The 25,994-nt window shown below is 39.6% G+C and overlaps 1 protein-coding gene across 1 annotated transcript in view; it reads right to left on the minus strand.

The window, feature by feature from the left end:
• Positions 1-13,084: 13,084 nt before the first annotated feature.
• Positions 13,085-25,994, minus strand: part of LOC141005566 (matrix metalloproteinase-17-like) — a 92,137-nt gene continuing 79,227 nt past the window's right edge. The window contains exons 7-10 of the mRNA XM_073477434.1: positions 24,009-24,091; positions 23,141-23,293; positions 22,723-22,980; positions 13,085-13,410 (exon numbers count right to left, since the gene is read on the minus strand). Coding sequence (XP_073333535.1) covers positions 13,085-13,410; positions 22,723-22,980; positions 23,141-23,293; positions 24,009-24,091 — 820 coding nt within the window. The remainder of the gene's footprint in view (positions 13,411-22,722; positions 22,981-23,140; positions 23,294-24,008; positions 24,092-25,994) is intronic.

A 25,994-nucleotide genomic window follows, 5' to 3' on the forward strand; every position in this document is an offset into this window, starting at 1 on the left:
TCCCCAAAACTACATACTGCTCCTTTAAATTATCATTGAAATGAGTTCAAAGTAATGTAGGCTACAAACTTACAGGTTTAACAGATTTGCACACAGGGACTGGGTAGTAATAGTCAATTGTTAAGGATTACTTGATTACATTTTTGTTTAAGTCTTTAAATATGTCAAATCTAAAATTCTGAAACTATGACTATAAATATGCTGAATATCTTCTCCTGTAGCCTATATTAAAGTAAGTTACTCCTCTCAAGTTGCCAGTTTTGTTAATGGTGACTTAACAAACTTTTTCTTTTTTTTAAATAATGACAATGTAGTTATTTCTTTTTATTAACATCAATTCTGCTAACATTCAAATCTATTACTCAAACCACTGTGTCACAGAATGAGTTAAAGGAGGATGGCATGTCAAGCTCAGACTCAAAATAAATACAGCCAAAATGCCACAAAACATGCCAAAAATATAAAATTTGCATATATACTGTTTCAGACAGTCTAGACATTGTTATATCACTTTTTATATGGAAGAAGGCAATGATACCATGTTCCCTTGATTCAAGTTAAATCTGTTACCTCGAAATTAATTTTTATTTAACTCACCACTAGGTGGAGGGACGGACTATCATTATCATCATAATCATCATTATCATCATGATTACTATTATTGGCATCATGATGGGCTGTGGAGGGGGAGCTTCCAACACCAGGTGAAAATCAGCTTTATTTGTGGATGCCAACTTTGCATAATTATTGTAGCTTTTCGTAATGAAGTAGGAAACATAGGAGGAGGAGATGGGGAAAAATGCTGTGTATCTTGAAATTCAAAGCTGAACAGAGAGAGAGAGAGAGAGAGAGAGAGAGAGAGAGAGAGAGAGCCACACATCCAACGGGAAATAAAAGGGTTAGGATAGTAGAAATGATGCAGAATTGTGGCAAATGAGTAGGGAAGTGAAAGGTAATGAGGAGAGGGAGGACTGTTGAATGTTTAAATAGGGAAAAATGACAGCTGAGAGGATGAGACGGCAGCCAAGAGAGATTGAGATGATGGGAATAAATGCAAGACAAGATGGGAAAATCTCAGAATAGATGACAGCAGATGGCAGATCAGATCAATGAAAAAAACTATAACTATAGGAGGGAGATGGCAGCAAGATGTAAAGGGCTTTTTGGGGAGGATAGTGACCAACACTTATATTATGTGTGAAATATATCCAAATTGTTCCAGTAATCTCAATTTGTGTCACTGTCCAGCATTATGTAAGCTGTGTAATTGCCATTTAATTAACTTTTAGTTCTTCAGAGCAGGCAACTTTCAAAGGGCTATTTCAAGTCATGAAAATAGAGGCCCTTCAAAGTGAGGCAGAGAAGAAGAAGAGGGCTGCTGTGGAAGAGAGTTGCAAGCCAACATTGAGAATGATAATTGTCTAAAGAGATATAATGATGGGATCACTCTAATCTGTTAAAAACATGCCAAATACAATCAAGGAAAAATTCACTAAAGACCATTTTTTTAAACTTCCCTCATTGTGCTCATCATAGAAACATTAGGATTTCATGAGAAAGTATCTGTAACATTTACAACAAAGTACAGAAAAATGTGCATTTATTACTCGTCTGTGTTTTCTATATTACTGTAACATAAAGAGTTATGATGATATGGTTAAACTTCACAATAAGTTACTAAGGAGTGAATAAGGAATGAATCAGGAATTAATTGATATTTAATGAATAGTTAATGAGTAATTACAGATTAACTGCGATTGGAGGACTATAGCCAATAATAGTTATTACAGAACAGACTGGGTGATACTATATTAATGAATCATTAGGTAATGATTAGTTCATAAATATCTGTGCCAAAAGAGCAACTAATGATTAAGTAATTGGTAATTAATGAGTCAACCTCGTAACTACTCAGTATTAAGCTTCACTTTACTTGAAGGTGCACAAGAAGAGTAATTAATGGTTAAGTAATTCACAATTAATGAGTCGACACTCGATTGTGCCTCTAAGTAGCTGGTTCATAGTTAATCAGGAACAACTCATGACGAAAGTGGTCAGTGTGTAGATTCACAGATATTTATGAACTAATCATTACCTAATGATCCATTAATAATGACTCTCCCAGTCTTTTCTCTAGTATCTCATTATCTATGTATAGTCTTCAAGTCATTTCTGAGTCATTCCTTACTCACTCCTTTCCACATTTGTGTACCTTATTGTAAAGTGTTAGCATCACTTTTTATGTTACATTATACTAACATCACGGACACTTAATGCTTAATTGTCCATCAGTCTACTTATAAATGATGAACTCTCCATTTTATGCTAAATGTAATGAAAGGCTTAATCTAACATAAGCTTGTTATATTTGGTTGGACCGGTTGACCCTTTTCTGACAAATACAGATGACTTAATTATGAGACATTGTCCTTGAGAGAAAAAGTCTTTCCACGGCCAGGTGCAGATGATAAATGTGCACTTAATTTAGTACAGCAACAACAGCACGGAGAGTGTGATATGAATTCATAACATCAAATTAAAGAGTTTCAAAGTGAGGGGTGTGTTGTTCAGTGCCGGTGTAGCGCCAGCTGTGAAACTATTTCTGTACATAACACATCCTTGTATCAAAACTGTTTCATTTTAAACATTTGGATGCTGAAGGTCTTTGCAGATTCCTCTTACACACTAATACAAGGCAGTTCACTTGTGTTGCATTGAAAGCACTTTGTGTTTATTAAAGGACCAGAGGGGGGCGGTAGAGGACTGCAAAAGGGTGCACGTTTATAGGACTGTGATCTCTTTGCTTATTTTTTTAAGCACTATCAATCAATTAAGGAAACCAAAAAGTGTTACAAATTTGTACCTTAATTCATTATGTTCATTCTATCTTATTCTTTGGACATTTATTTTTCTTAAACATGGAATAATTATGGAAATATTGTACTAAGGAAATGTGAATCAGTGACAGTAATATGACATAAAGTATATCTGGAAACATGGAAACGTCAAAAATCGTTTGAGAGGTTGAGTTGAAGTGGACACATATATTAATAAAAATGCATCAATTATTCCATTGAACATGACTGTTTTGACATAGAGTAGAATTTCCAGTAAGATCAGCTTGAAACATCCCACTCTCACTGACAATCAGATGTCAAAGAGCTATCGTATCTTACCTGACATCAAGTCAGATGGCAGCCAGTCATTGTATAACACTGGTGCAGTATTGTCCAACAACACTGGTGCATGCTGTCATGAATTAGTCATGGCGGTATTCCTGAGCCAGGAATCAGGCTGCATTCACAGCGCTGCGCCGGTCTGCATAATGATGCACCACTGACAACAAGCTGCAGGTATATGCTCCTGATGTGTTCATGTATATAAAACATGCTCAGTCAGTTTCTACTCCATTACTCTTCAGTGTGTTGAAAGTTAGACTGTATATGGGACAGTTGGTGTACTTTGCTGTAAGCGGCCCACCAGCTACCATCGCAGGTGTCAACTCTGCAGGGGTTTGCACTGGTTCTGAATATTTTAGCTACTTTGTGGTTCCCTCAGAATGATTGATTGGTTCTCCCTGGCCCGCATTAAGTCTCTCCTGGTGACAGTTGGTGCAAAGGCCTTGAGGTGTTCTCTCTGGTGAGAGAAGAGCCTATAGCCAGTGGGGTCCCAATATACTTGCACACTGCAAATTTTATCTAGGTTGTCTGCTTAATTACGGTTCCACTGGAATATTTCCACACACAACATATAAGACATTATCTACTACTCCTGTATCTGTAGGCAGACTGACAGTCACGTACGCTAACACATATGTAACCACACTTACTACACACACACACTCCCACACATACACAAGAGGTATCACAGCTCATTATGTCCATGCAAGGGCATAATGACCTGTTTTATCAGGGCACACCGGATGGAGCCATATTTAACCATACTAATGATCACTCAAGGACAGCCATGCATGTGGAAAAGAACATAAGCTTACATGCATCTATGAAGTTAGGCTATAAAGTTTGGTGTATTACATTTTATATTTATATTTTTTCCATTACAAAAGCAAAACCAACATTCTTTGACTTCTTATTCTACCTATATTTAATTATCTTAAATATATCAGATTTTTTAGTATGTCAGTGTATTTCTTTTTTTGTTTCTGTAATAAAATAAATTAAGGGGCCATTGTGTGTATGTGTGTGTGTAGTCTTGTTTTTCTATATTTGTGGGATCCCAGAAGTGAAAGCCAACTCATGGTGTGAGGTCTGACAGCGTTGTCAGGACCAAAATACTGGACCTCAAATAGCACATCATTAAATCTGAGTGAAAAGACTTGGTTTAGCTGTGTGTGTGTGTGTGAGTACATGTGTGTGTGTGTGTGTGTGTGTGTGTGTATGCATGTGCGCATGCATGTGAGGACATTTGACCTGATAACACACATGCATTACATGGAAGTATGGACCCTCTGGAGACAAAACATGGTCCCCACAATGTGAGGTCAACCATGTAGTGTTAAGATTTGTTCTCGAAAAGGATAAGGTTGGAGTAAGGGTTGCATTTAGGCAAATGCGGTGTGGTAGATTTAGGATAATCTCAACAATTTCAAATCTAAATGGAAACACTTTTGATGCGACTAAATGCTAATCATATTAGCGTGAATGTCAGGTTACTTTTTTCTTTAGTGTGTGAATCAATAAAAGAAAAATCACAAATACAAACATGTTTTTCTCTTTGCAATTTCTTGCTTCTGTATAGCCAGGGTCGTCTGGTAACTGACTACATGTAATCAAGTTTATGTAATCAGATAGAAAAAAAAAGTAACATATGTAACCGTACTGAGCTCAATTACATTTGAAATATTGTGTAATTAGATTGTAGTTATATGATTGTAGTCAGGGATTACTTGATTTCATTTTTGATTATTAAGAAATATCCGTAAAGTCACTTTTTACAAAGATTTGCCATGTAATTTGGGTTCAGTGGCTGCCTACATTTCATTTGAGCTACATACTTTGTGCATTATAAAACAGGTTTATTGAGAAAAGTGTACTTTCCATACTGAGGGCCTCCAAGGCCGCTTTTAACAGTTAATATTAAGTGTTGTGATACTGTGCCTTAAAATTAAATTGTTTTAAGATGTTTAAAAAGAAAAAATGAATATTAATACATCTTAATTTTTTTGTGGCTGTCCATTTCTTAAGTATAAGATTAGATTATTGTTTTTTCGTTACGTTAATTATTATAAAAATTGCCATGTAATTTGTATTCAGTCGCTGACTACATTTCATAGTAATCTCACCCAACTCTGTTTGTTGCTCATTTTGTCCTCAGTGTAACCACTTTCAGCTACATATACCTTGTGCATTATAAATCAGGTTTAGTGAGAAAAATTTACTTCTTTGACCAAAAGCCTCCAAGGCCTCTCTCTGCACAGTTTATATCAAGTGTTGTGACACTGTGCCTTAAACTACCCACCAGGCGAAAAAGTTGCACAGTCGAATGGTCGTCGCATTTTCATGTCGAACGACAGCCACAAATCTTGCCATGAAGGTCACTGCTTTTTCAAACCCATCTCCTCGCTGAAATGAACTTTTAGAACTTGATCAGCATAATAGTTTTGTCTGCATACTGCATTTCTATGCTTGAGTGTGTGATCCCAGCCAGTAGGTCATGCCAGATAATTAAACTGAGAAGCTGAGGGAAATTCAATACACTCTATTACAACTGAGGGAGCCTTGGACTCAGGGGAGACTTTGGTATTCATAGACCGAATATAAAGCTTTTCTACAGCATCAAGTAACTCTATTCAGAAACACAAGTTGTTAAACAACTTCAGTGGTTCCACATTACAGATCAGAAAAATTACAGCTGCTGAGTGAAGGAACACTGAAGGGAAAGGTTTGATTGAACATGACGGGCAAAAATCTGGAGCCTACATTACCCACAATGCCACGCAACCACCAACAGTTTGGTCAGAGATTCAGGTGTTTTATGCAAGCAGCGGCAGATTCAGCCTCAAGCTGCTAGCATCAAGCAAAGACGAAGAGTGGGTTCCACACCTCATTTTCGAACCGTTACTCTCCAACATCAAACGGCGCTGACTCAAGTGACATCCTTTGAGGCACTTTATCAGACTTTGTGCAACTCAAAGCAAAAAGCTTGACACGACTGTTCATATATGCAGCCGTCCTCCCCAACAGACTTGAGCTAGAGCTGGAATTTCAGTGGCTGAAACTGTAGCGACTGGTGTCACAACACTAAATTGTTAACATGCAAAGCAGTACACCTTGTTTGTTTGTTTTGGTGCCTTAATGAGTCACGTTCGCCCGCGTTGCATGTTGGATAATAAATGAGACCAGTGAGCTTGTGTTGTTGCTGTTTTATCTCGGCTGGATCGAGGGCCTCAGGGGTATTTACCAGTCATCGCCTGATAAAACGCGTCAGTTCGCTCACCAGAGAGAGGACAGACTGATCAGGGGTGTCTGCGCTCTCATGTGTTTGACTTTTTTAGAATACTGTTGCTCACTTTTCCTGTATTTCATGGCATTATTAACCTGAGTAGCCTCTCTGCTCCCTTCTTCAGCGCAACTGTGGTTGAATTCTGATGAAATGACTGACATTATGTGTAAAGATTGATAGTGTGCTTTATATTCTGCTTGTCTTGCTTATCTCCTCACATAAAGGAGACCTATTATGCTTTTCAGATTTTTTTCCTTTCCTTCAGTGTTGTGCAGTGGCGGACTCAGGATGTTTGAGGGGCAGGGGCGAAAAAAATAAAAAGGGCACCAGTTGTATGCAGTGGGGCACCAGTTCACAGAAAGTTGTAATTTGAGGGCACTTCACCACATATTGTCACCCTAGAGGACACTTGTGACATCACACAATGTCACCACGTCACACATTTGCATAACTGATGCCCATTGGCTAGTTTGGCATATTATTAATAATTTGTAAATTTAGCACAGCTGCCCTGTTGTTGTTAGTAGTGCTGGCTCAGGCATGTGTGAGCTGACCAATGAGAGGAGAAGGGTTATTTGGGGGGAGGGGCCTTAAAAAGACAGGAGCTAAAACAGAGCGTTTCAGACAGACGGGGGATATGGCGCTGCAACACTGGACAGTGTGAGAAAACTGATGTGTTTTTTGAGCATTAAAGAATGTAAACCTATTCTAGCAGTAACCCAAAATAAAATTGTGAACCTGAAAATGAGCAGAATATGTCTCCTTTAAATTTTGTATTTATTCTTGAGTACCCACATGACATTGTGGCTACATACACTGCTTGTACCTTGTATCTATTTTTGCAAACACTAGTCAACATATGTTCCATCAAGGTGAGCCATTCCCTGTCCAGCACTGTCACCTCGGTACAACAGATGTCAAGAGTGGAGGTGATGCTTCTCCTAAAACTTTCTAACTCGAACGGGGGCTCCCTTCCTTCCTGCCGAATCCACCAGCTTGTGTGGGCAAAAGTCGAAAAAAAATGTGACCTTTTCAGGAATGTGACGGCAGAGGGCTGCCAGAGCCCAGCCTGACAAGTCTGCCAAATGATTCTCTCGCCATGCAGGCTTGAACCAGCTCCTTCTGCAGACCCCCGCCCGCCTCAACCTCACTGCCATGCATCAACTCGGTGCCGGCCCTCTTGACAGCATCACTTCTCCACAGTGCAGTGACTGTGGGAAGAGCTGTTTTTCGGTGCATGCACACACAATTACACTTGTTTTTAACACTGTTTAACAAAAGACCCCATGGGTCAGTCCCTCAGCAAAGGCTATTTGCATTGCATTCCAACCTATCGTGAGCTTGGCCTCTGTCTGCCAAGGGGCCACACACATCAGATTGAGTTTTTGTTGAGCATTGATTGTTTGAACACTCGTAGAAACTTTTCCTCTGTTTGTGCCAAATTCTTTTGTAATTAGAAAATAATCGCAGTTATTTATTTTCCTCCGTATGTTATCTGTAGCTGCCAAATGTCTGTTACATCTGTCCGTCTGTGTGCCTATTTTTCTTTAATTTCCCTCTCTGTTTCTTAAATTTTTCTCTCTGCCCGTCTGCTAAAACCCAAACATCATCATCAGAGCTGTATCAGTGATTTCACAAGGGTTCCAGCCAGATGTTCATTACATAACATGATGATTATTGCTCATTTACATGACATTTTATGAAATATACAAGGACAAAAGTACGACATTTTACACCTGATGAATGAATTGTGGATTCTGTGCTTGTATTTGTAATGTAATCAGTTCTGACTGTGCTGTAGGTCGTCTAACACCAAAGTCACAGTTCAGAGCCTCAGGAGACAGAGTATTAAAGAAGACATTCTAGCTTTTTCGTGTGTGTTTTTTCTTCATTGTTTTATAAAGGTTCTTATTAGGGATGCATGATATGGGTATTCATAGATTTATTGAGGTAAACTCATAGACTTTCTCTCCGAACACTTGCATATTGCAAGTTACAGTTGCGTTGTCTTCTTCTGAATTTGGAAAACAATGCCCACTCCAGCGACGACATGTGTGGCTCTTGTCTACATAACGTGGCTCTACACGGGTGCAGCAGTTCTACGCCATGAACGCGACAACAGCATTGTTGTCGTTCTTCTTCTTCTCTGTGTTTATTGGCGGCTGGCAAACCAACTTTAGAGGTGAATACCGCCACATACTGTGTGTAGAAGCTGCACCTGGGTCAACTAAAGCAATTTGGCTTTGTATTATCAGTGCTATTTATCATTAATAATTTCATTATCTGCCAATAACTGATAATGTAAATTTTCCATTATCGATATTGTGCTTCCCTAGTTCTTATGCATGTCAAAAGTCTTCACAGTTAACAAGCCCAACGGGAGCTCCTCTCTCCCACAGAAAACTCTGCTCCTGAAACGCCTCGTCAGTAGTTGAGGCTTTAATTTAGTGATGTCAGTAGGTCGCGATGTCACACATTCGCGTAATTTATGCCTATATTATGGTGGAAGCTGAGAACATAGCTGAATAATGACTGAATAAACTGAACAAACAAATTGACCCTAAAGTCAAACACAACTTCATTCTGTTTTACTTTGTTTACATGTGGCGGACCCTGCCACCTTTCTAGTTTCAAAGTGTTCTGGGGACCTTATTTTCCTCTGAGAACAGCTTGTTTATTCAGTTATGAAAAGGAATTTCTATTTTAACCTCATTAATATTGTTAATATTGAAATTCTGAGTTTGAATTTCTTCTCCAAAACCTTTTCTAGTAGTAACCCAAAATTAAACATGAAACTGAGCATAATATGTCTATTTTGATGATGCAAACCAGCCTGGCTGGAAATATGTCACAGATTTATTAGAGTGCCGATCAAGACCGAGCCGGGTTGTGATGTATTAATTCAATACAGTGAATGTGGGACTGCTGATAAAAATCAAAGGACTTTTCTGGAAACCATCACTTTAAATTAAACAGTTCTATTAAAAAACACAATTGGAAAAATGTCGATTACACTTCTCCTGCAAACGTTTCCAATTCTAACAATTAGGTTTGGTTGAAGTAGCAGCTCAAATAGGATCAGCTGGACAAGCTCCTGAAAAGTGACCCCGTCCTGCTGCATTTGCCCTCGGGAGCAGGTGCTCCCCTTGGTGGCCGCCGAGCCACACCAGTTAATTAACACCACTCAAGTGTGTCAAGAGGAGGGAAGAAAAATTGCTGCTCTTAGCGATGTCACACCCCGGGCCTGCAAGGCGTGACAAAAGGAGATGCAGGGGGAATAACAGTGGATTCTGTTTGTAACTAACATGATAATAAATCATGAGCATTTAAAAAAAAAAAATTAAAGTATATTGAAAAGCACAAGCTATTACAGCAAAACACAAGGGCGATTGTGTTGATGCGTGTAATCTCGGGATGCAGAACACAGAATGGTATTGTAACACGCTGTCAAGCGGGGACGACAGAAATAACGGTTGAACTTATTTCACCTGAAAACTGACTGAAGTTTGTTGTGCATAATCTGGAAGAAGTCGCCTGTCGCCTCTTTGTTAATTTAACTGCTGTGATTTTGAAGTGAGCTTGAAGTCTGTGAGTGACTTGTGGTACGCACTTATCTTAGTTGTTTGCCACCCACAAAGTTCACTTTGATCTCCAACCAAGCCGTATCCGCACCGCTGAATGTTTTGTGAATTCAGGTGACATTACCTCTCTGATGTACTTCCCAGAAAAAAATGCGGGTGCCAGCAAAATCTGCTCATAACTCAGAGTGTGCGTGCTGTGATTGACATGACGTGGTTTGCATTCCCGATGAACAGCAGTGACCATTACAAGAGAAACCACGCTTATAGAACATCAGTGATGGAGAGCAGCTCCCAGTTGGTGTCTGCAAGCTGTCATGTTACCTTCATCTGTCTTCAAGCCCGGGCTTGTTTTCAATGACACTAAATAATTACACACTCAGCCCACACAGCCGCAACACTGAGTACTCCAAACACACATTCATGTGACCACAGTTAGCCCAGAGAGTCATTCAGATTCTTTTTATTTTTCTACAAAAATATTTTACATTAGAAAACACACCTCGAAATATACACAGCCCACTTGGTTTTTGCACTAACCATGGAACATCTCAACTCAAATATATCTGTGTCTATATTTAAACTGTAGGTAAATATATCAGCAAGAATAAATCTGAACGCTATGTAGTGAGGTCTGCGTAACGACGTCACCAGAATGAGCTTGGATCGATGAAGGAAGTCGCCCAGCGGTGAGGAAAAAAAAAGGCTCCGTGAATTATAATCTTGATCAAAGCAATATGGAATCACGATCTATCCATATTCATTACAAAAGATACAACAAAACCGATACTGCATCTGATAATGGCAGGGAATGCTTCTGAACTGGAGGCTGACAACGATGAATTTATGGAGATGCATGAGCAGCGTGGGAGGGCAGGTAAGAGATTTAAGCTAATGGCGTTAAGGAAAATGGTGTTGAGAAGCGCTTAACTTTCTGTCATACGTGGAGACATTAATAGGCCTCAGCTCCCACAGCTCAGTGAGCCCTCTCCTTCGTGTACTGGATGGTATTCGCCTGTCTACCTGTTTACAGCCTAGGCTGCCATTCATCTTACCTGTCGACATTCATGCGAGCCATTCATTTGTCTTCTTGTCAACATCCCATGGGGCCATTCATCTGGAAACCTAACTCTCTATCTACACTACATCCCAGGGTACTCTTTACCTGTCTGCTGAGATAGACGCTGGGCTGTCAGTCACCCGTCTGACTACAGTATCTATATAGCAAGTGTCAGTCTATGCCCTGGGTTGAGTCTTTCAGGCAACTCCTGTCGTGCTGAATTTAAATGGTGACTCTTTCTGTAGGATTGGTGGACCTCAACCATGATCAATAATGTAACCTTTATGGTAACCAACCTAAAGTTAAAGATAACTTTTTCATTAGTAGGTCTTCTAGAGTTTAAACAATTAATCGATGTGTCAATCAAAATAAATTTGAACTGGTTATTTTAAAAAGCAAAAATGTCAAACGTTTGCTGGTTTCAGCTCCTTAAATGTAAGGATCTGCTGCTTTTCTCTGTCATTTATGATAGTAAATGAAGAGTACTTGGGTTTTGGACTGATGGCTGGACAATAGAGGAAGTCTGAAGACGTCATTTTTGGTACATAACTGTAAAACCACATCCTGTTTTTGGTTACCATAAACCATAAACCAGAGCCCAGTTTGCTGTTTCACCTTTTCTTCAGTCTTAATGCTAAGCTAAGCTAAACTAACTGCAAGTTGCAGCTTAATATTTAGCAGACATGAGAATGTGACTGATATTTTCAAGTTATTTGATTTCCCACAATGTCGAAACCTTTCCTTTAAAGGTGCACTATGCAACTTTTTGGGGGCCTATAAACAAACAGACTGAGTTCTTGATACAAGGAATAGGAGTTAACAAAAACCAACGTTGAGCTTTAGATGTACTTTAAAGTAATATGTTTACATTTGTATGTGTAAACATGAGAGACACCCAGTCCTACAGTTTAACAACGCCCCTTTAAAGTAAACATGTACATTTATAACAATTCACCTTTCTACCTGTTAACATCTCAGGAAGCCATTAAACTGTTGACGATCTACATGATATTTCCCCAGTGACCTGTCTACATCCCACCATATCATTCATTATTGCTGTAAACTTCTTCTACAAGAAAAAAAGTAATTTTTATGGGTGCTGTTTGAATATTGTTGTATATCATGCGAACATATTTCTGAACAGTCCCGAGCAACTATCGTCCTTGCAAAAATGAGACAGTTAAGCCATTCAAGAGGAAACTAAGGGATAGAACTTCAGGTTCTGTGTCACTCAAGTTGTAACGCACGGTACTAGCATTGTTACTACCTCCGCCAAGGAGCGTATGTTTTCACCTGTGTCTGTTTGCTTGTTGGTTGGTTGGTTTGTAGGCAGGATTACACAAAAACTACTGACCGAATTTTCACGAAACTTGGATGGAGGAAGGGTCTCAGCCCAGAATAGACCCCTGTAACTTTTGGTGCGGATCCAGACATTTTTTTCACTGTCTTTAATATTGCAAGGTAGGGAGGTTTTTGTTAATTTCTCAGGGAATAATGCATGGATCTTGATGAAAAGGAGGCATATTTAGATGGCTGGTATCTATGAGTGAGTACAGTTTGATGCGGATCCTAGATCTGGTGATCTTGAAATATGGTGAAGCAGTAATGGGTGTAATTTAGAGTGATACAGGGCTATCAAGACTTGATTGAATTAAAGGGTACTGTTGGGCCTTGGCGGGGATATGCGCTCTACAGAGTGCCATTCTAGTTGTCAGTGGATTGATGGCTACATGATATATCCTAGTATGATAATATGATTATGTATGTATGTATGTATGTATGTACTACCCATACTGCAAGGCGCTTTAGATGACCATCAAATGGCATGTGAAATAAATAACAGCAAAATAATAGCAAAAACATACCAATTGATATTTATATGAACAAAATGTTCCAGTTTGTATTTAGACTGTCATAGTGTCCACTGGCCCTCCACCAAAGAGTCTCTTGATGAGTGAGTCTCTTCTTGTCCTGGGCTTGGTCATCATAGCAGTTCAGAGCGGAGGGCCAGCGAGAGCGTCCAGAGAGGTGGCAGCAGCCACATGGGAGACGGGGAGGGGCGGGCGCCTAAAGGCGAGGCGGTGTCCGAGGTGCAGGAGCAAACCTCGTATCCGTTCTCTGCGTGGTCCGGTTGCTGGTGCACGTTGCCTTTCGTCTCCGTGCTTTTGGGCTCCGCGTCCGGAGAGTCCGACTGCATCTCGGTGCACAGAAGCCAGTCTTTAGCAATGAGGCGGGGGTAACCTGCCTCCACCTCCATGTCACTGCCAGGCACTCGCCAGTACTCCTTCCCCTTGAAGAAATAGGATGAGCCTTCAGAGGGAGAGAGGGCAAAGAGAGGAAAAAATAATAACTTTTCACTTTTGTATTTGCCAAGGATGCAAATTAAGTTTCAAAATACAGCAAACAGAAAATATTAGCAGGATTATTGAGAAAGACAAATGTATATCTAAAAATATTTGTTCTTTTGCTGCTTCCTACAACTTGTTTTTCTTCCCCTACAGTATTGTCCCTGTTTCAGCATATTTCTTATCCATCTCTTAAACCTGTGATTTCTCACTCACTATTCACAGTGAGTTGTCACTGCATCTTCTTCACTTTTCTCTCCCCCCTCCATCTCTCTGTTTTCTCTTCTTCCTGGGCTTGTGGATGCAGCCTAAAGGCAAATACGGACTTTGAAGTGGCTCCCGTTTCCCAGCCCAAAGGTGTGCTGTATGTGAATCTGTGTTCTTGCATATACACTTACACATATTTCTATTTCTTTTCATAGAATTGGGGATTTGGTTGTGACTGTACCTGTTTTCTTTTTTTTAATTCGTTCTTTTTCCTTTTTTTTTGGCTTGTTCCTACACACACACAAAAACACACACACATTAAAGCGCTTGGAGCAGGACCTCTGAAGCTGGCGGTAGCTCAGACACAACACAGACCTCTTAACACCTGACAGGGAAAAGAGGCTTCCACACATTCAGCTGGGAGTTGCTGCAGGGGAGAGAGGTGATGTTGCTTCACTCCCATGGAGAGTGGCCTGAAATAAGGACTGAGTACCTCCTGCTAATTAGTTGTTTTCGTGCCAGTTTTGAACACCTACAAGTGTGTTATCAAAGCCTAATCTGTACAGCCAAATGGTGGAGGCAGTCATTAAAGGGGATTTGCTTGGTAGAGGCTGCCAAAATAAATGCAAGTTAAAGCAAACATCGCTAATCCCTTTGGGAAGGTGATATATACTCAGCATCTGACCTATTGTGATTGCTTAGGAACAGCAGGCAACCTTTCTCCAGCACCTGGGGACAACTCCGGATAAGGTCCTCGTCTAGTCAAAGGAAATGTCAGAACCAAGCCAGTATAAAAAATGTTATGCTCCTTTTCTTAGACAAAACAAATTCAATATACAATATAATCTCTGAAACTGTTCTGTCTAAAATTGAATTACCCTTTAAACTTTGATTTACACCACAACAGATCTATATTCAACTCTTTCAGTCCCAGGCCCAAAACTGTTTTGTTCATAAACTTCAAATATTCCTTTTCAGGTTATTATGATGGCAATTAAGTCTTCCTTGAAATATTTTGTGCGAAATTTCATGAATGAGAATTCCAACGGATTTATTTCCGTCATAGACATCATAATTTCCAAATTGGTATTTCTTCACATTCTGTCGACAATTTTAGCAATTTTTTTGAATGATTCAAATCAAATTCTTACATATTGCCCCTTTAAAGAGAACGGGAACTTTAATGGCTTGGATTGCCATAACAATAGGCAAGGAGTGAAACAGCAAGAAGGCTTATTTGCTCACAGTATCAGAGTTGTGATATGTTGATATGTTGACTGATAGCAAGATCAACGCCAACACCAGCCACTTCCTGTGCAAGTCTCATTTAATCAATGGACCTTATCCATTGAGTCCTTCTCACTGATAGGGTTAAACTGTTTTTTTTTTTGTTTGTTTTTTTTAAAAATCTGCAACAAGCAGCTCTATAAGTCTCTCTGTTGGCCAGTTGGTCTACAAACATTTTTCCACACTTCACACAGCCACAGTTTTGCCCCCTGGAGGATGAAATTTGGTATGGAGATCAAGGCTCAATGCCATTTCTAATTGTTACCCCAACCCTCAGAACAGAGTAACAAAGGGGAAGTGGTTGAAATCTACCGTTATGAAATGAAACAACCCTTCAAGACCCTTGTACGTCATCAGTTGTCAACAATGTGTTTATGTAAATAGACGCCGCTGGATATTCCAGTATGTCAGTTTCAGCTGTGGTGATTTCTCTATCCTGGGATTGTCACAATGCCATTTGCCATTTATCTGGTGGAGATAGAAAAGCATGGATGCTCTCAGTTCATTCACACCTTCACGCTATCAAGTCGTCAAATAAAAAAGAAGTGTTTGTGTGCATGTGAATGCATGCCTGTTTCATAAATGTGAACATTACGGCCTGTTAAAAACGATCAGTTCACAAAAATCAGCTCGTCCCCAGATGATAAGGCTGTAATGATTCTTTTTTATTATTTTATTCTCAAAGTAATGAAAATCATCATGTTCATTACTGTTAATATTTTTCAAGACTTTCAATGTATGACAGCTGCGCTTCTAATTTATTTCATATTTCATTTGTGATTCATTAAGTCTACAATTATCCTCCACATCGTCCTATGCGGCACATTCATTAAATCAAGTTCTGAAACAAGCCCTCATTTTCAAACCTTTTTGTCCAGGGAATCTAGATCTCAGTGGGCTTATTAATAAAAAAGCCAAGTTTTAATAGTGAGAGAAATGTTAAAACAAATGAGCTACGGGCAAAACTGTACATGGTATGTACCCTATCAAAATACATTTAAAAGGAAAACCAGGAAGCTTGAAAGGCACACATTTCTTTACATTCGGTAAGTCACAACTTCTGTTTGTTTTCAGGGACTTCTACTGTATAAGTTCGTACAGTTCAGTTGTACATTTGATTTGTTGTTTTTATTATTACAATTAATTTTCCAGTACACACTTATAATGACTCCTCATAATCGGTAATGCCATGTTAATTCCACAGATAATTACACAGGGCCCGCCGTGAGCTCACACACACACACACACACACAAACACAAACACATATTCGCTCTCATGTACGTGCTTGGGTTTTATCGAAGGCACTAGACATTTTATAGGAGGTAAAAGACCAAGGTCTTTTACAGGCACAGATGCACATTGTCTGTAAAGATTACTGACGTAGCAGATTCAGGCATGACGCGCTCCAATAACGATTACATTACTGCACGTCCCCACTGTAAAGCTAGCTGTACATCCAGAGAAGCAAGAGGAGACGAGAAGAGAGTGGAAGGTTAGGAGAAGGTTTAAACGTAAATTGTTGGATGTGAATATCACCTGTGAACATCACCTTGGGCTTTTTTACCTCCTTTTTTGGTTGGTTTGACAGCAGGAGTACACAAAAACTACTGAACAGATTTCCATGAAACTTGGGTCTCGGTTGAAACTGGCCCCATTAACTTTTGATGCCAATCCAGGTTTTTTTTGTCACTTTCTTTAACGTTGCATGAGAGTGCCAGTTTGAACATTTTAGTTTCTCATGGAAATAGTGCATGGATCTTGATAAAAAATAAGAATCAAGCATATCTAGGTGGCTGATATCTATGAGTGAGTACAATCTGATGCGGATCCTAGACCTGGCGATCTTGAATTATGGTTGAGCAGCTATGGGTTGTTAAAATTTATATTGATATAAGGTGATTGGATTAGGCTTGATTGAATTAAAGGGAATTGATGGGCCCTATTCTTATGATTAATATTACCTCTGAACCTCTAGTAATTTGTAATAATTGCAAAGGTCGTCTGTGACCTTAATTCTGAACAAATCTGCCATGTCCTTAATTTGAAAAGAATTAAATGTCGAACAGCAGTCAAAAGCTGTGCTGTGAGATTGGCTATATTGACATTTAAAACTAGAAGAGTCCACCAGTCCTGCTTAATTCATTCAAGCCTAATCCAATATCAAACTCGATAGCCCTCTGTCACTCTAAATTTTAACACACTAGATCCATGCACTATTCCATGTAAAATTCTTCCCTTTATCCAGATCCACACCAAAAAGTTAATGGGGTCTATTCTGGGCAGACACCCATCCTCCACCCAAGTTTCGTTGAAACCCCTTACGTAGTTTTCGTGTGATTCTGCTGACCAACCAAGCAACCAAACAAAACAACCAACCAAATTTAAGTACAGCCACAAAGCATCTGTTACTAAATCTAAATTAGCTGCAAATGTGTATTACTGCTTCAACCCGTGCAAAAAGTGGGCAAACAGCTCTAATCTATATTGTTAATGTGGCTGCTGAAGAACAGAGGCTCCACTTCTGAAATGTTGATGCCTTGATCTGGGAAATAATGCAGAGGAAAATACAAACTTTGCTTATTCCTTTTGAATGAGTCTCACAAAACAGATAGGTGGGTAATCTCTAAATCACAGGCAGTCCCCTGGTTATAATAAGTAATATAAGTCCAGTGCAAATAGGGCTTTGGACACTCTTGTATGTGCCTGAGAGCATCATTCGCACATACCTTAAACACAATGTAACCATTTATAAGAGGGTATGATCAGTACTTCAGAACTCTGCTCCTGTGACTTTTCCCATTTATCTGATCATTATTGACTTTTCAGAAATATTCTATTCTATGAGTGTTCCTTGTACTGGATTAAACTGCTTTCTTCCAACCACCTCCGCTTGTTACTTAGAAACATCCAACAAAGGCAGGTAAAGCATGTATCATAGCTCTGGGACCTGATATTAATATCTTCTCTGTGTGTCACACACATCATAGGAAATGTAGATCTGTAACTGTATTGCAAATGTCACACAGTGTTGAACAAACCTGGGTAATATTACCATTTTTTTCCCTTATAACTTCCTCTGCATAAACAAGTCTTACCTCTGACTCAGAGTTAAATATGAAGCAGAGCTGCACTGATTGATCAAAGATTATAACTGGCTGATTTATGCCTCAAAAAGGTCACCGGGGACGGCTGATGGTTTTTTCAAGCAACTGTCAATTGCTGGGTCAGTGGTTGACCATATGTCATAAAACCTATGAGCCGATTTTCTGGCATGTCGCAGAGAACAATCCTCGTGTCGTCCATCTGGCACCGACACTTCTTCCCTGACGGGTTTCAGAAATTTCACAGGCTATAATCATATCCTGGACCCAGTTTAATTATATATGAACAGAAGGCAGTATCCATGCTGCCTCAATGAAACACTTCTCCTGTGCGACCACTCAGTGACAAAAGATGAGTAGGACACCCTCAAAAAGAGAGAAGTCTTCTCTGTGGCCACTGAGACACAACTTCAGCTCAAATGCTGCAAGCTGTAGTCTGTGTGAAGATGGTACTCAAACATGGAAGTTTAACAAACACTTCAAGCTCAAAGTGATGAGCAGAGACAACCAGGGAGCTGATAAAATGGTGTTATTCTCAGCAAAAAGCTGCAGAGTGAATGGCCAAACTGAGCAGCATGATGAGGAGAAGAGAGTTCAACTAAAAAAAACTACAATTAAAAAAGCTATTTGCAACACTGGCATGCGTTAATGCTAAGACCATATAAATACTAAAATCTCTACTTTCTAATTATCATTTTTGTCTTCCACTTAAAACAAAGGATCACATGACTTGCATGATTAAAACAGTGACTGTGAATGCACCTTTCCAGTGTTATTTGGAGCTAAGTGCAGAGTATTTTATGAAATAAAAGCTTGTTTCTAAATGACCATCTCAGCTTCTTCTGTTGTGTATTTCAGTCACAGTCAGCACACTGACAAATTATGCCAGAGATATCATGTGGTTCAGCCAAACACAGACTGATGCACACAAACACGACAAACAGCTACTGCACCAAGCTGAAATGATTAGTCTGCGACGTCATTTACTGACCGTGGCAGGCCTAATTTTCAGCATATTAGCATTCTCTGATCAACATTGTAATCTGTGCATGTGGAAGTTCAAAGCCAAACTGGAATCATGACTTCCCCATTACATTGCATTATAAAGATGAGACCACAAATCTTGAAACAGTATTAACTGATTTATTGCAGGGAAAAAAATACATTGTCAAATTACAGTAAGTAATATATATATATATATATATAAGTAATATAGTACTTATAAATAATGTAATTATTTATGGATAATTAATATTTTCTTAACATTTCAAAGATGGCACCGCTCCAGTGGCAGCCTGTTGTAGCAGCTTGCACAACATTTTTTATTTTATATCTATCTTATTTCTTTCCTTGTGTTGCTAATACCCGAATTTCCCCTCCGGCAGACTAATAAAGGATTATCTAATCTCATTTTTGCAAACAGATGCCTATTTACACATCCAGCAACTTTCCGCAAACTACTTAAAGCAACATTATTAACTTTTTTACCTTAAAATAACAGCTTCAAAATCAGTTTGATGGTATAGTGTCTTGTAATAGGATGAATGGTGTCTCTGTCTCAGTCACTCTGTCCCCCGATCATTGTTTCTACACTATCCTACCTTTGTGATCCTGTTTACTTCAAGATGCAAGTTTTCAACACATAACATTGTTATGACGTAATGAGTTTTGTTTGTAGTTAGCACCTACATTAAGTCTGACAAATTATTACAGATCTGGGATTTGTATTTACATACATATTTATGGGTTGATTACAGAATTCAAAATAAGTCAACATGCCAATAGATATAATTCAGAAAAGTAAGGTACAACTAAACTAACATGTTCATGTTCGGACCCATGACTACTCAATACTCATTACTACATAATTATTTGAGATCACACCCATCTTCAAACTCTGCTTTCATTTTTATGTCAACTACATATCTGTTGAGTTTTGTGACTGACACAGCTGTGATGCTATAATGTTGACAAAATCTGTCCACAGAAAAACAGACAGACAGAAATATAAACCTAGCAAAGTAGCCAAAACTGCTTCTGTGGTAGTTCCTGCTACAATAAGTGTCTCCAGGACCATGAATGTGGGCCAGGGGTGTAAAATAGCTTCCATTTCCCTACTTCTGCCCCCCTTTGCTTGGACCACGCCCACCTTCAAACTCTTCAGCCTTCATTTTGATCTCGAGTACACACTGTAAAATGTTGTGACTGCATGTTTAATGGTTGTGACGCATTCGCACTGACAAAATCTGTCCACAGACAGACAGGTAGACATGTGAACACCTGGCAAAGTAGTCATAACTGATTCTGTGGTAGTTCCCACAACATAAGGTGTCTTCAGTGCCACATTTTGCCATGATGACACACACACACACACACACACACACTCACAAGGTGAAAACATCACCAGCCGACTGTTACTTGTGTGAATAGCTCAAATTAGTCTCCATTTGCATATTTGCATAGTTCAGTGAGTTTAAATTGATGTTTATGGTGTAGCTACTGGTGTGTGTCTGCAGGAGCCACTGTGATGGTGACTGGAGGGCTGGCTGAGGAGGATGATGGCTGCAGGGCAGTAACTGATGCTGCAGCAGATAGTGTGAGGGCTAATGGACTGAGGTCTTTCACCAGGGGGCAGTCTGTAAAATGCATGGCTGCCCGGTCAGGGTAAAAGGAGCAGTTTCTTTCATCGGCATTGACTCTGGTGTCATTCAGGTCTTTTACAGGAGACAACTGCAAGCTGACTGACTGCTCAGTTGTTCAAAGTCGTATCACAAGATGGATCTACAGTGTAGAGGTTAATGCAGGAGGAAGGTTCTCAGTTAGACCTCCTTGATTAGATTAGTAATCTTGTCATTCCATTTTAAGAATAATTCAAATAGCGCTCCACCCACGTATCTGACTGACTCACAGAGGCAGCATGGATTAATAAGGGGAGACCGGCTTGTGGATTCACTACATCCAACACGTCTCTCCACTGTGTTTGCGGTGTAAAGGTCAAGGCTGTTGTTGCCAAGCTGAGATCCCAGTCTTACAACCTCTTTCTGGTAGACTGATTCAGTGTGTAATCTGAAAAGTTTGTTGCCTGGAAACTTCAGCATCTTGCATCCAAAAGGTCCCTAAAGACAAACATACAGCTATAGTGTTCACTTTCCATAACCACAACTCACTTTCTATGGGCCACTTATTATTTATGATTGTGTAGGTCTGTAATATAAAAAGTCAGCTGCCTGGAGACTTGAGCTCCTTGTATCCAAAAGATCCCTAAAGGTGAACAAATGGCTGTACTGCTCATTTTCCATGACCACAGCTCACTTTTTATGGGTCAATGATTATTTGCTATTATGTATGGATACACCATACTTGTCAAGAGCCTATGTATCTATAAAATAACAAATTGGTATGGGATTTGCAGAGCCCGGGACAGGTGGGCTCAGCTGCGGGTGATTAAAACCATCCTGAGCAACTTTACATATTGATGTGCTTATGGTCAAGTTAGGTTTAGACATGTAAACTGTAATTGTGAAGACGTCTCATTATAAATATCCGGTGGTTTAGTGCTTCAAAATGTTGAAATGCTTTCTTGAACAGTGGTCTGTGGCTTGGCAGCCGTCTTGCCTAGCAAGAATCCTCCTCCTACTCATATGGAAGTCAGTTCATGTTATCCGAACATGATATGACATGTATTGTAGTGATGATAGACATAAAACATACAAATCTAACATATATCTGTGGGTTGCAGAAACATACAGTGCCAACTTTTTGAGTTGCGAGTGGGCTGCACTGAAAAACAACAGCACCCAGCCACAGCCTGTTCACCCTGCTATCGCTGCTGTCAGGCAAGCAATACGGAAGTATCCACTGCCCTTCCTCCAGACTACAGACTACCTCTTTCCTCAGGCTGTGAGACTCCTCAATTCATCCCCCGCACTTCAACATAAGAAAAGCATGAGTATGATTTTTCATGGTTATTTATTCATCAATTTACGACATTTTTGTTATGTAAGTGGCAGCAGCAAGCATTGTGTTATAAAAACCTGTGGACAGAATAATAAAAAAAAGAGCCAGAGTAAATTTTACATATTGTATGTGTGTGTGCAGGTAGTGTATAGTATTCACTCACATCAGAAAATCTAAGCACTTATTTGTTAAGAATGATGATAACAATCATCAGCTTTGAAAAAGCTTCCACAATTTCACTGGAGATAATGAAATGGATTGGATGTATGCAAAGATAAACTAAGCTAATTGTTGTGGCCTTTGGAAGTGGCGCTGCCAGCGACTGCTGCCTCACGTCCACTTCTGCCAAATTCAGCACCGACAGTTTGCTTGAGTGTAATTTTCACATAAAATGAATGTTTACAACTCCACGTTAAGAACACTTGAGTGAAGCATTTATTCCTCGACTTTCCAGTTTCCTTCCTGCCACATAAAACTTTGCAAACCTGTGAGCACTTTTTTAGTAGTTTTCCACTGATGAGGAAACTCTGTTTGTGTTTAAAATCTGGTTCATTTCTAAAACTCATTTAACTTTATAGGTACAGAGCATAAAGATAAAAATGTTTTGAGTGCCTTTCTTTTACTTAATCTTCTTGTGAATTTACCACCCAGCACAGAACCAATGAAGCCAGTTAGCTGAAGTAGAATGAGAAGTAAAGAAAGTGTTGATTTTATGGCTACTCACCATCAGACCACCTCATGGCGTCATCCAGGTTTGGTGGCAGCCCCTTCCAAAGCGTGCTGTCTTTAGGGTAGCCCAGGTCCATACGTCTCAAGTGGTCATCGTAGCGCCAGTAGTGGTTGTCCTTGAAGAAGTAGGTTTTGTCGTTGTGTAGCCAAACAAAGGCCGCATCCACTCCCTCCGAGGGTAGGCCAAAGTCGGTGATCGGACGAGGATACCCCTCCTCTACGTTATTGTCTTTAAATACCCAGTACTTTAGACCTGAAGAGGGTGCGCACAGAGGACACAATTAAAGGGAGAGACCAGCCTTTATCATCTGAAATGTATCCTTAAAAAATACACCACTGTTAATTGTGCCTGATATGAGGTAGGCAGTCAACTAAACTAAAATAAACTTCAAATCAGATAGAGATAACTTTACCTTTGAAAAAGACAATCTTGTGGTCCCCTGGCCTCTCGTACACAGCATCCACACTGTCCAGATTGGGTGGAAGGCCCCTCCAGAAGCGATGGATCTGAGCAGGACGCAGAGACACCAGGTGCTTCTCTCGGGTCAGCCGCCAGAAGTACTTTCCTGTGACAGCGAGGAAGTGGTTAGAGCTCGGAACGAGAAAAGTCATGTTTAGTTAGAACGCAGTGCACTATCCCTGCAGTAATGGACCTACTACTCCTTCACATTAAGAGACAACTATTAAAGTGATTCCTCTTTAAAAGATAATCATTTTCTTACCTTTGGCTACTTTATCTACCTGTGAGTATTAAGTATTAAGTAAGTATTAAGAAATAGAGCAGCTGGGCTTGTTCTTAAGATTTGAGGTGTATCTAATTAGGTATAAGGCAGAAAATTAGCCAATATGAATTATGTACTGTTATGTTTTGAGACATCATTTTCAAGATGACTTTATCTCACATGTTTTGGTGAATGAAATCTCTCTCTATAAATATACCAGCCACTTTGACCATTAAGCCAAAAAGATCCATTCCAAGCTCAGCAGATAACAAGGATACAGCAAAACAGTCTGGGCCCTGTGGGACCATTTTGTTTAGACTGCAGAATATGTGGAGGTGTGTGAGCCTGTGATACGAGCCCTGGGAGCCACACATGGCTTGGCTTTCTATTGATCCTGGAGCCACTGCTCTGTCCCGTGCCCAGCCCCATGTCCCTTACTCTTCCACTTTATCTTCTCTCCATTCACATCCTTCTCTCTCCTCTCTCTCACTGTCACTCTCTATCTACCTGTCTGTCTGTCTGTCTCTCTTGTTTACTTTCTCATTTTAAGCCTGAATACCTTTGAAAAAGAAGGCCTCCCCTCTTATTTGGGCCACGGCATCAAAGTGACTGGTGCATCTGTCGGGGGCATCTCGCGCCAGACTGAAATGGGAAAATGGAGGACGGAGGAAAGAGAAGTTGGAGAAAGAAGAAGTCGGAAAAGTTTTAGAGACACTGGCTTGAAATTCATATTTTGAACATTGAGCTTTTGAGGCTATATCATACCTACCTTATTTATACATAAACCATTAATCAGACTCACTTATTCTAAGGTATGCAGTTCACGGACAGACCCAAGCCAGTTAATGCCATTTGCATACAAAATAACCCAACTATGTGATAATTGCACCCACCTGCTGAGAGAGACTGACTGTGTGCATGCGTGTGCATGTGTTTCCTTCAATTAAAAAAGGCTAAACATTAGGTGAAACGCTATCACGCTGACATGCTGAGGTCCCCCAGTGCATTTATCCCTGGGGCTAATAAGTGATTTAAAGCACTGACGTGGTCGGCCTGCCAATGATGAAGCCATTAGCACCACAGGGCTGCCACTGTGAGTGGGTGGCCGCCCTCGTATTATCAACAAAGATCTCCATTCAGAGCTCTATTAACGCGACACCTCTGCCTAGCAGTCGGCATTTGTGACCCATGTCAAACGTAATCCAGTTTTCCATGCATCGTGACCCGAAGGGCTGTTAAACGCAAATACTAGTGAAGAAATTCAGATTTTAAATGCCTGCTTAGTTTTGAACTACTGCAAAGTCTGTGTATGTTAGTGTGATTGTATGCATGGAGGCCAGCAAGCATTGGATGTTGTTGTCAGTGTAGTTAGAAACACAGTTTGATCACTCCCGAGGCAAGTTGCCCTCTCTTGATCCTACTAATTCAAAAGACACATCAGAGTCCAGTTAGCTCACTTGCAAAGCAACCAGGCCCAGTTATGTTTGATAGTAATTAGCATATCAAACTTATTAAGGGTAGTACCATGGCAAGCTGATAAAAAAACAAAACAAATGTGTTGGTCAGTGCATATACATTAAAAAATATATTTAGCTGGATTGTTCTGCTGATGTACATTATAAAACTATCATATATATACTGTATATATACCACAGTCGCAGAAATATAGAGATAATACTAATAAGACATTTCTTGGTGGGAAGGAGAGGTAGCAGCATGACAGCCTGGTGACTGCTGTGAGGAATCGTGTGAAAAAGCAGACAAAGGACTGAATTCTAAATTCAGGTCATCACTCAAAATTCACTTATGGTTCATGTGCTGTGTACTGCTGCGCATATAGAGCGGGTCTGTTGGTCTGTCAAAGTCTTTGGTCCCGACTGAGATGTCTTTACAGCTACTGTATCCATGGTCCTTACATAAGGATTTCTCATGCTTTTGACATCCCCATCATCTTTCCTTTAGTTCCACCCTCACGTCAAGTTGTTAACTTTTGTGTTTTGTGTTTAGTGTTTGAACCCGGCCAATCTTACCTTAACAATCACAACTCTTGCGTCAAAATATTCACCTGTACATATCCACTAATAATAATTATACTCCCTCAACTATTTGACTATTAGTTCCTCCCTTTAATTTCACCCGATGGACAGATAATCAGTACATTTTTTAAATGACAAATTACTTGTATTTCAATTAAATACATTTTCTCATACCAGTATTTTGTGTTTTACTGGCATATATTTGAAAAAAAGTGTCTGTAATCTGTTATGGTAAGATACTCCTTGAGGTATTTGTGCCCGTCTCTGATTGTCGATTAAGACATTTTTAATTGGTTAAATTCTTAACAGCAATTAATCGATTAATCATTAATCATTAACATCCCTAGTATTAACAGTTGAAATAGTTAAACACTTGAAATAGTTAGCTACAAGTAATGAATAAATAGTTGAAACAACCACTTCACTACTCCAAGTGTGAATGCACACTTAACAAACTGACCTAAACATTGTTTTATATAATTTTTTTTTGTAACATCTGACATTAGATC

The sequence above is a fragment of the Pagrus major genome, chromosome 12 (genome assembly GCF_040436345.1).
Source record: "Pagrus major chromosome 12, Pma_NU_1.0".
Lineage (NCBI taxonomy): Eukaryota > Metazoa > Chordata > Actinopteri > Spariformes > Sparidae > Pagrus > Pagrus major.